At 34.1% G+C, this 12,558-nt stretch overlaps 1 protein-coding gene across 1 annotated transcript; it reads left to right on the top strand.

Moving 5' to 3' along the window:
• Positions 1-1,606: 1,606 nt before the first annotated feature.
• LOC120131728 (transcription repressor OFP14-like) lies at positions 1,607-2,568 on the top strand. The gene has a single exon (XM_039148656.1). It carries the CDS (start codon positions 1,628-1,630, stop codon positions 2,540-2,542), a length of 915 nt encoding a protein of 304 aa, XP_039004587.1. The 5' UTR covers positions 1,607-1,627; the 3' UTR covers positions 2,543-2,568.
• Positions 2,569-12,558: the final 9,990 nt, after the last annotated feature.

The raw sequence follows: 12,558 nt of genomic DNA, 5'->3' as shown, positions 1-12,558 counted from the left end.
GCTGACCGTCGGTATTCTTTATTGTCTTTTTCTTTTTTATATTGTATCTTTATTTTCTTTTGATTTTTTATTTTCAATAAGTTTGTATGTATTGCACGTTTTCTTCTACCTTTATGACACATTTTATTATGGTTTTTGGCAAGTTGTGATTCTTTAGCCTTTTTTATTTATATTTTTCTTAAGAGTTGATTTTACATCTCCACGACTTATCAAGATGTCACTTATTAATATCTTGTTGATCTTCCTGCTTTGGACCTTCGGATTGGATTTGGATACCGGATTTGCATTCGTGGATAGCTTTTCACATTGCTCAAGTCTGATTTACGGTTTATCGATGATCTTTCAATAGCTTATACCATTTTGTGATTCGTTTGCCAATGCGATCAGATTTGTTTGTATCTATATTTATTGTAATTTGATATTTTCCTATTTTAAATAAAATTAGTTGTTTCTATAACAAAATATTATTTAATTAATTATATTAACATGTACATAAAAAATAATAAGGATAATATTCTTATTATTATAAATGATGTTATAGCGTTCACAAACCATAAAAAGGCAAGGATATTACGAATAATATTATAGCGTTTATAACCAGAAAAAGGCAAGGATATTACGAATAATATAGCTTTTACAACCGAAAAACGGCAAGGGTTTGCAAATGGTCGATGGGGATGCCACCGTATTCAAATGGAATGAAAATCGTCAGGAGGCCATGTCATGACTTAATGGAACCTCCGATTAATTGACTAATTTGAGAGAAAAAAGTAATTATTTGAGGATTAAAAATGCAACAAAAATAGGATGAAAAGTATTTATTATTACTTAAGGGTTAAAAAGATTATTTTATCTTTTATTTTAAAATTAAAAATTAGTTGAAGTTCAAATTTTAAAATTTATGTGTTTAAAAGATAATTAGGTGGTGCTATTTTATTAATACCCAAAAATTATGATTTTTAATATAATTATAATCTAAGTTGTTTCATGTTTAAATTAAGTTTCTAAGATAATACCGTCTATATCTCTACAAGCTAAATAAAAGTACTATATTATCTTCACATCCTCGCCGTATCTTATTTTACTCCCGTATCATTTTCCAACAGCAGTATTAAATTAATCGAAAAAATAATAAATTATTCTTAAAACTTGATAAAATAATATATTAGAATAAAAAATATTATAAATTAATAATTCTTAATCCGCTAGAGCACCCGTTAAAGAAATGAAACTGTAAAATTTAATGCTAAATTCAATGGTAAAAAAAAAGTAACCATCAGGAAACCCCCTAAATAAATGCCAACTTTTAATTGATTCTGTTGGTTTCCAAATGGAAGTGAAGTATTAAATCTTGAGATATCCCCGGATTAGTGATTTTGTACTTTCCACATAAATCTTCTAAATCACAACCACCCGGTAAAACGCTGTTCATATTTACCTTGGGTAAATCTTTCATTATTTAATAGCCTACCTTATTTTCCAAATTCCCATGAAGTGCCTGACAAGGTAATGTTTCAAAGAGTTAGCTTCTAAGAATATTATTATAATGAACCAGGTGAATATCCCTGCATATGGGCTGGCTTTTTATACTTGGATAAACCGAATAGCATGAACAGAGGAAGAGGAAATGTCGAAGAAGCTTCAAAAATCTCTCAAGGATTACCTCTCCAAAGTCAGAAGTACCTCCCCAAATATCCATTTCTCCTCAAAATCAGTCTCTTCTTCCAAGAAATGGATCCTCAAACGATGTAGACACCCCAAAACCTTGTCTTTTGCAGTCAATCCTGCTGGAAATCACGGTCGTAAAGGAACCAGCAACGATAATAATGACGAAGCGGCCACTCTTGCGGATGTTGATCGGTTTCTCTTCGAAAATTTCAAGTCGTTGTATATCGGAGATGATGATGAGATTAATGAAAGGAGATGCACTGTTGGGTCAGAAGATGATCATCTGGTTAAAACCTCTGGAAGGTTTTTTCTTGATTCTCCGGGGTTTATGGATCCTCCCTCGTACCTCTGCGGTTCCAACAGATTCTTCGTGTCGACGGGGTTGTCGAGTTCGCTCGTCGACGACGCTCGGAGCAGCGGCACCAACTCCACCATGTCGATTTCGGAGAACTTGGGTTCGACTTCTACTTCATCAGCTTCAATCAACAATACCGTTGTTTCCAACGATTCCAACAGCACTGGCGGCGATGGCGTCGCTGTTGAGTCGCTGAGCAATATCCGGAACGAGTGCATTGCGGTGGTAACATATTCTCATAACCCATACGATGATTTCCGACGATCCATGCAAGAAATGGTGGAAGCCAGGATGAATCATCATTCGGAGATCGATTGGGATTTCATGGAAGAGCTTGTGTTTTGTTACTTGAACTTGAATGACAAGAAGTCTCACAAGTTCATCTTGAGTGCTTTTGTTGACCTGGTCGTGGATTTGCGTCAAAACCACAAGAAGATTCCACCCAAATCTCGGCATTTTAAGGTTAACAATGCGACAGATCACAAGAAATCAAGGAGAACAAGGCACCATGTAAGGTAAGGATTTGACAATTGTATGTTGGGCTCTTAATTAAAAAAAGAAGAAGCAACAACAGTGTCATAGATAATTTGTGTTCAAGAAATAATGTTGATCTAAAAACTGTTTTATAATTTGAGATTTGGTGATATTGATACAAATGTTTGTTTTGAGTGGAGAATGATTCAAGGAAGGACTTAATTTGTTTATAATTTAAGTTATTGTATTGTTGTGTATTTGGTATGATTTGGTTGATATTTGTGTTGACATTGATAGTTGCTTGTTCCCCTTGATTAATTAGCCACTTACTAAAATTTATCAATTTAATTTAAAATAAATCAATAAAATTATTTTTTTATAATTAAAACTTTTATTAATTTTTCTTCTTTTAAATCACCCATTCTCTTTCCAAATTAGTTATTCTTCATCATTCCCCATCCTCTCTCACACTCACTAAATTATTTGTTATTATTTTATTACTATCTTCTAATAAACATCTTTTTATTTTATTTTATTAAGCTTTATTGTTTATCCAAAAATTAAAATACTGGTAATAGATGAAAATGATGGGATCAAACCAATATAAAATATAATTAAAGGGAAAAAGTATAAAGCCGAAGAAAATATCAAAACATAACTTACGAAAATCTAGAATCTCAATTTGTATATAGATGAACTATTTATCAAGCAATTATCATCATATTTGGAACTTTTGGTTAAAAAGTGCTTTATAAAAGCAAAAACCATTCCAAACTGATAAATTTACACGTGAATCAACTTACCTAAGTAATTAAAAGAATTATTGATGTTCCTAGAGATTACGAGTTTGATCACCAACGACTGCAGCAAAGTGATTGAGCATTTAATGTCAAATGATTGAAAGTATTTAGAACATATACTACCTTATAATCATATTAACTTAATAAAAAAATTACAAGTCATAAAACTATTATCTTAAATAAAAATGAATTTGTAATATTTAGGTTAAAGTACACAAATCATCCCTTAACTATAGGGTGTTACTTTGTTGAGTCTCTTACCATTAAAAGTTATAAAATGATCACTTGATTATAGGATGATATTTTGTTGAGTCCCCCAACTATTAAAAGTTACAAAATGGTCATCTAACTATTCATATGCTCCAAACTTGTCCTTTTTTATTAAAAATTTGATGATTGTCCGAACTAGACGTTAATATGGTAAGATATGATAAAATCTTATGTTAATGATATCTATTGGCATCGTCAATGCTTTCAAGCACTGGTTCGAAGATACAATGCTTCAAGCACTAACTCGATGGCAAAATGTAAACAAATAGACGGTCGGTCCATAAATACAACTCAACCAATTTTGAGATTAGATTTTATCATATCTCAATCAACATGTTAACGTTTACTCAACCAACTATCAATTTTTTAACAAAAAATGATAAGTTTAGAACATATAAATAGTTAGATGACCATTTGCAACCTTTAATAGTTAAGGGACTCAACAAAACATTGCCCTTAAGTTAAGGGGCCATTTTGTAATTTTTAATAGTTCGAGAATTCAACAAAGCAACATCTTATAATCAAAAGATCATTCGTGTACTTTATCTTAATATTTAATTAATATATACTAATTATGAAATTATATTTGAATAAAATTTAAAATAATTATTTTTTGTAATTTTATTAATATTTAATAATTTTATTGAGAAAATGATTTGAAAAAATGGTTCATCTAAAGTATTGAGAAAATTAATTTTGATATAGTGTGAATGTTATAATATTGGTAGGAAATTGTCTGATTTGTCTAACGTATATGAGAAGACTCACAAAAAACACGACATCTTTCTCAGACTATGTGCAGTCTAAACACTAAACCTAATCAAGATTTTAAGAACTAAGAATTATACGATTCGGAATTTATTAAATGATTAAGACATCTTCCAAAACTTATTGTAGACACCAATTTTCTTAAAAGATAGAACTAGCAAGAGTTCATCTCCTAAGAGGACTCTTCCACCACCATATCTTTTAAAGCAACAACCACATCAACAAAGGTGCAACAACCGAGCAAGGAGTCTAGTTGCATTAGGATTCTATTGTTAGTTAGTTTTTTTTCACTATAAATACATGTAATCCTTCCCATTTGTAAGACACGTTTATCATACGGGATTACGCACACACAAAAAAATACCCAAAGCAATACGCAAGAAGCCCCAAAGATTCACTTGTAATTTTCAACAGAGAGATAAAAGAGGTATTTTTACCTATATTGCTTCGATTATCGCTTGCATGTGGCTTGTTTCACTTCTTCTTTTCCGTTTTTACTTTGGAAAGGTCGATGAACACAAGGGAACAAGATCTTTTCTCTTAGATCTACGCTTCCCCGAGGCTTATTTTGAAAAACCGGTTTGATTTTCGGTTAAAGGAGGGGAAGAGCTTTTTAAAAATCTATATTAGTCCATTTATTTATTATATGGATATTTTATTCATTTATTTTTATTATTCATGTTATTATTATTATACGTATATATATATATTAAATTATTTTCATTTTTTTACTATATTTTATTATTATTATATATATATATATATATTTCTTTAATATTTTACTTATAAGTCTATTATTACTATATATATTGTAATTATCTTTATCTAGTTATATATATATATATATATTTTTATACTTTTAATAGTTTATTTATATACCTATTATTAATATATATTCTTAATTATTTTTATTTGATTATTTACGTAATATATCTTATAACTTTATATATATATATATATATATATATATATATATATTTATATTTATTTATTTATTTTCGTTTTTTTATTCATTATTATATTATTTTTTTAAAACCTTGTGTCTTTATCATTATTATTATTAAACATTATATTATATATTACTAACCTAGAGGACCCATTTTTTTGTTTTATTTCTAACTAAAGTCTCTCCCGCTTTCCTCTTTTTATCTTATTTCTGACTAAAGCCCCCCACTTTCGGTGAAGTGAGAGGGTAACTTTTCTATTTTTAAATATTTGTTGTATATATATAGCTTATTTATTTTATTAATACTTTGATGTATATGTATATTTTTTTCATTTTTCAAATATTACTATATATATAGTTATTACTTTACTATTTTTTTCCTTATCTTATTTATTTATTTTATTTTTCCCTTTTATTTTATTCTCTTTATCTTATTTGTTTTCTTTACCTTGTTTATCTAACACATTTCTCGATTTTTTAAGGATATTTTCAAATCAATCTAAGGTAAGTAATTGGGATCGTATTTTTACCTTTTAATTTTAACTTATAATTTTCTTAATTTAAGACAACTGAAAATTACATAGTACCGAAAGGGCAGTTCAAGGGTGCTAACCCTTACTTGACTATAACCGACTCCCGAATCCGATACATCTTTGGTAAGACGCAGATCATGTAAGAAATAAGGTATCCGATCTACCTATTTATCTTAAAATAAAAGATCGGTGGCGACTCCAATCCATATTTTCCTAAGTCGAAGCCCAATTCTGGGGCCCAACCGAAAGATGGTCACGACAGCTTGGCGACTCCATTGGGGACAAATAAGCGAGTCAGGCTAAGGTAATTCCCAGTTGTCTTTTTAATGAAAAGGGTAAGTTTAAATTTTAAGGTAACATTTCAATCCTTATTGCTTACTTTTGGTTATATTTTTCCGAGTAAATAGTTGAATGATCGTTTTCTAATGATTACATCTTCCAGAACTTTTTTTTTCATTTAAAGGCTCTATACCCGAGCTTCGAACCCGTTTTAAGTGGGGGTGAAAGCGACGCATTCATGTGAATTTATTCACCGCATATGTCTAGCAAGTAGCCTTCGGGATTCATATACCTTGTGTTTTCGTGTGAATTTATTCTCCGCATAGACATAAGGGAATGTGTCCTCTCGAGTTTAACTTAGTCCACACAAACCTGTGATGGGTTTAGAACTAAGGGTCTGGTAAGCCCAAGGGGGCACCGGCAAGGAGAATTTGAGTACCGCTTTTTAGAACCTAAACCGAAAGACTATGGAGAATTAGAGCCTGCCCCAAAACCACATTCCAAAACCTAAGACATTTTTTTCCTAACCATTTTTTTTCTCTTATATTTTTTTTCCATTTTTTTTAATTTTTTTATTTCTATTTATTTTTATTTTATTAACTGTTTGCCTTTGTGTTTGTTTTTAAAGCATTTGCATCATAACAAGAGGCCATTGATCCCTAAAAAGGTATTTGTTACACAAAATAATCTGAATTAATGGATAAAGGTGTTATAATACAAGAGATTAAAAATCTCGAGGTACGACTATGGTCCGAGAAGACTCAGAAGGAAAATGGAGATAGTCTTCAAGGAAGCTATGTGTCAGAGCTGTTTAGCTACGCCTCTATCAGCCTAAAGCAGAACGACGTGCAAGAGCTTCAGGATATCTGGGGCAGTTAGAAGAATGATCAGAAACAGAAGTTCAGCCAACGGTACGGTGACATTGCATTATTGCTTCAAATCAAAACTGATGATCCCTTGATCAGAGCCTTGGTTCAGTTCTGGAACCCGGGATACAGTTGTTTCACTTTTAATCAGGAGAACATGGTGCCCACCATTGAAGAGTGCACTATACTGTTGCACTGTGAAAATATCAAACTGGAGCGAGCTTATATTAAACACATCAAAAGTCAACCTTTCAAGAGTGCACTAGCCAAGGTTGTTGGGGTTGACGAAAGATGAGTAACAGACCGAGCTCGATGTAAAGGCAGTGGGGAAGGAATTGCCTGGCTTCATATCAAGCAACTGATGAAGGACCATCCCGATAAGTGAAAGACAATAAACTTGTTTGCACTGGGTCTGTATGGCCTGATTATATTCCCGAAGACTTTGGGGTACATTGATGTAGCCGTGGTGGAACTGTTTGAGCAACTTTCGAAACGAGTCAACCCAACACTGACCATCTTAGCCGAGACCTTTCGGTCTCTCAACCATTGCCGAAGAGCTGGCGGAGGTAGATTCATTGGGTGTGTTCAGCTCCTTCAAGTCTAGATTCACAGCCACTTCTGGAAGACTAATGGGGTTGCCTACCGCCGATTTAGCACTACATATTCACCTTTGAGAGAGTTCATCACCATGAAATGGCATGAAGGCACTTCAAAAGAGAAGTGGATGAAAGTCTTCACTCATCTCCAAGATCAGGATATTACCTGGAGAGCCCCCTGGTTGTTCCTCAGTGACGTTCTTTTTCGATGTAGGGACTCCGACACTATGACCTTACTTGGAATTTGGGGTGCAGTTGGGTATGCTCTGTTGTTAGCACTTAGACAGTATGGGGCACGTCAGTTTTTCCCAGCAACATGCGGACTAGTCAGATCAGAGTTTGATTATCACGGTGACAACTATAAGAAGATTATCAAGGAAGCAGTCGATTCATGGAAGAAAGTATTCCGGATGGATGTTGTAGCTGCCAGAAACATGCTTACTCCGGACTATGTGGAGTGGCGAAGATTGAGAAAAAATGACAATATCCCGGTGCCAGACTGTGAGGACACCCGAACCCTGGAAGAATATCTCAGGCTCGTCTTTTCTGAACTTAAGATAGCCAATACATAGTTTGAAGCTGTGAATAACGAGCTGAAGCATAGGGTAAAGGAGCTTGAAGCTGAGCGCTATCAGTGGAAGCTAGATGTCGACTCTCAGAAAGATCGAGCAGACAAACTTGAAAAAGAACAGAAAAAAGTTCGTTTTGAGCTCGAAGACTTGAGAAATGGGTATCAAGATAAAGTTAAGGATAACTCCAAGTTGAAAGTGGCTTCTGAATACTGGAAAGACGAAGCTCATAGCCTGAAAAGAAAGTTTGAAGAGCCTGATGAGAGAGCTTGGAAGGAACAGATGAAGATTGCCTAGAGGCGCTTAGCAGACAGTCAACATCAAAACCAATGCTTGAGAATCCAGATGGCTGATATGGAGAAACAACATGAGAGAGATGGCAAAACAATAGCTGAGTTAGAAGCTATTGTAGATGGGTTCAAGAAGAAAGTGAGCGAGCTTCAGATAGTGCTCTTCGACGGAGGTTTACAGTGGAGTTTCCGTTGGGAGCAAGCATAACAAAGGGTGAAGGCCAGAGACGCAGTCATCCGAGACTTCCTGGATCAAGTACAGAAGGCAGCTCGTCATATACACGGCCTGGCAAGGGAAGCTGGAATGGTCCGGCAAGGGAGCAATGGACACTTTTCTGGATCAATGCCTCGAACATTTCATGCATTCTTGTATTTTGCATTTTTACCTTTTTGCATCTTCATCTACATTTTTAAGCATTTTCACAAACATGAAATTAAGTCATGAAGGACTCGGTGAAGTGGATTTAACCACATGGAAGCAAGATTGTAACATTAAAGAGCCTGATCAGCTGATGGTAGGACAAAGTCGAACAGGATGATCTAAGAAAAGAATCTCCATATCTTAAGGACTACGATGTTGAAGCTGTTAGCTGTTACCACATAAGAAGCCCCAAACATTCCTCTAATAACTATAAGGCGCTGAAGCGCAAGATCCAAAACCTGATAGATTCAGGGGCATAAACGGCCGAAGAAGGGGGCATGGCATATACCATTTGCACTTAGAGGATTGTTTTGTTTAAACACGTCTTTAATCTTTCATCGTTTGCTTAATCTTTTAAAGGATTGAATTTATGCTACTTTCTAAGGTGGAGCAATTGAACAAATTCTAATCTTTAGTTCTTCGAATATTAAATGAATTAAGGATTCTTTTAATTCTTCAAGAATTATAGATTTTTGACATATGCCAAGGTTAGACATTTCTTATCCTGTCTCAAACCCCAAACAAAATACCTTGATTCTTTACCCAAAATAACTCATGGTCATTACCAAAAAGACGAAATTTTGACATTACATCCCTTTGAAATTTTTGAACATTACCTTTATCTTTTTGATACACCCACACCTTTCTTTGAGTCAATAAGATCACTCCATTGTTTTTTTAGACTCAAAATTGACATTTTTACACCATTAAAGCCCACAACATCGAGTTGTTCATTTGAATATGAGCATTCTTCTAAGACATAACTTGGGGCATCTCGCAGGGAGCTTGAACATTAAGACATCTGGGGGAAAAAGAAGAAGAATTCATCCGAAATAATTCTATCATGCATTAATTACACTGTTTTCATGTAAATAGAATTAATCCTGAAAATCTATCCCCCTGGGGATACCTCTTCTGTGAGGACTTCCATGTATGAAATGATGAACGACTTTCTTTCTTTATCCCTTCACAACAGGAGAAAAAACATATCCCTTGTGTCCTCTTTTGAGCCTATAGTATTTTTCTTCTGATTCAACCCTAACCAAGGATCACCCTCCACACTGGGGGGCAAGGTGGAAGAAATCTGCTCACATGAGTGAAGACATCAATCCAAAGGAAATACCAAAAGGTGGGCCAAATACCAAGTGCGAAGATTCAATCAAGAACAAAAAAAAAAGAAGCAAAAAAGAAAAACAAGAACAAAAAAGAAAAGAAGCAAAAATCAAAAGGAAAATGGACAAAAAGCACATGCAAAGATTCCCTAAAGACAAATGGCACATCAAGCTTCAAACTATGAGATTGATCAAGCACAATCATTCTTGAATCACTTCACTCGAAGATCATGGAGTATCAGGAGAAAGAGACATTTTGAGCAAGACAAGATCGAGGGCATCAGAATGAATTGATCCTTGGTTCAATACCCTGAAACACTTATTTAGGTATATTTATCCTTTTCTTTCATAACCATGAGCCCTGGCCTACATTACATGCCTTAAAAGTCCCTTCTAATCATACATTGATTTCTAAACAGAAGATACTATCTTCATATTTCATCCCGTCCATCAGGATTAATTTGCAAAAAAAATAATGTAATTAATGCATGGTAGAGAAAAATGACAAAGGGGGATTCAAGACGTAAATCCTGAATAACATCTTGAAACCAAAGGAGTGTTCGAGTTGAAAACCTGAAAAGGCGACTTGAATATAAAAATTGTGCAACTGAGGCGATCACACAAATTCCTTAATAAGACATCACACAATCCGAGTGTGACAACGAAGGTTGGGAGTCAGAGAACACTTCCAACAGAGAAACATGCAAGCTACCCTATCAATCCTTTGAGCATAAAATGCCAAACCTTTAACCAAACACGATAATCTGAGACTTTTTTATCCGTTCCTTACTTAACCATTTTCCAAAGATAGCTTTGATCTTGACACTTGTCAAATAGCTATAATTTATTGAAGGATTAACATTGTAATTAATTCTTTGATATCCGATGAACTCTAGTTTTATGATTCGTCTCAATTGTAAAACCGTGAAAGTGACAATATTTTCAAAACTTTTGGTTAAACATTTTTCGAAACTCTTTTAATTGATATTTTCATAACTTTGAAAATAAAAGAGAAAGAAAAACATTTTTTTCAAACAAGACAGTCTCTCTAGAGTGGATCGTGGTAAATGACATGTGACTCTTAGACACAAATCTTGTGCTCAGAATCAATGCTGAAGCAAGAAATGAGGAACATCATGGGCATATTTGAAGATTCAACATCAAATATTGGGGCATTTTTTTATATTGGGGCATCTTTGGGGATTCAATATCCTAATGCGAATTATCAGACCTTCTGAATGCATTTCCTTTACATGCAGGAACAAGTAGGCAAAAATGAGACTCTATCCAAGAGATAAATGACATTAATTCATGTTGCATGCATCTTAGACATATTTGAGAGCATCACATTTATCATTTTTAGCATACATAATTTTTGCAGCTTTAGAGTCAAGTTTCAACTTCAATGCGAAAGATACCTGATTCAAAAGAGTTTGTAAAAATCGATAGTGGTTGCTTAACTCAGTAGCAAGGAGCTACACCTCAAATAATTTGATCTATTGAAAGATCGACAAATCTTAGAATCAACTTCAGACGATTTCGAGAGCTAATTCAGAACCGATCCAGTTCGCATTTTCAAGTTGGATTTCAACTTCACGACGAAGGATATCCAATTCCTGGCTCAACTTTACGGTGAAGGGGCCACCCACGGTTTTAACTTCACGATGAAGGGAATCGTGCTCACCATTGTCTCTCTTGAGACAGTTTCCCTTGAAACAAACTTTGTCTATCTTGAGACAGTTTCCCTTAAAAAAAAACCTTTGAAATTGTTTCTCTTGAAACACAAAAACCTTTTAAACATAAACATTGAAAACATTTCCCTTGAAATGAATTTTTTCTCTCTTGAGACAATTTCCCTTGAAACAAAATCCTTGAATATATTTTCCGTGGAACTAATTTCATCTCCCCGTGAGACAATTTCTTTTGGAACTAAGTTTTGTCTCTCTTGAGACAGTTTTTCTTAAAACAAAATTTTGTCTCCCTTGAGACCGTTTCCCATGAAACAACATATATCTTTGAGATCGTTTCCCTTGAAACGAATTCTGTCTCTTTCGAGACAATTTCTCTTGAAGTATCATCTGAACCGTTACACTCAGCTCAGGCACATACTTGGGATGGTCGAAAGCATTTCTCAAATAAAAAAAAATAGAATGTGCACATCAGATTTGAACATTTGAAGAATTCAAGATCAGGGATCAGAAATTGAAGATTCCAGAACTAAGATTCCAGAAAAGCAACCGGAGATCGAGATTTCTCTCCTGAGCCCAAAAATAACATATGTTGCATATGCATTTTAGGCATACCTAAGAGCATTGCATCCATCTCATCACATATATGTATAACTTTTTCAGGTTTTAGCTAGAGTCAATTTCAACTTCGCAGCGAAAGATATTGAGCTCAAAGCTACACAATCAACTCGAGAGTAGATTTCAACTTCGCGACGGAGGATATCTAGCTTGAAGCCAAACTTCACAATACTTGGATTTCAACTTCACGACGAATGATATTCAAGTCAAGGCTCAACTTCACGACGAAGAGGTCATCCACAATTTCAACTTCACATCGAAGGATGTTGGACTCGGGACAACACAAGTTCAACTTCATAACGAAG

The sequence above is a fragment of the Hibiscus syriacus genome, unplaced genomic scaffold (genome assembly GCF_006381635.1).
Source record: "Hibiscus syriacus cultivar Baekdansim isolate YM2019G1 unplaced genomic scaffold, ASM638163v2 tig00110556_pilon, whole genome shotgun sequence".
In the NCBI taxonomy this organism is placed as follows: Eukaryota; Viridiplantae; Streptophyta; class Magnoliopsida; order Malvales; family Malvaceae; genus Hibiscus; species Hibiscus syriacus.
The sequence above is the reverse complement of the archived record's forward strand: the minus strand, read 5'-3'. Positions and strand labels throughout refer to the sequence as shown.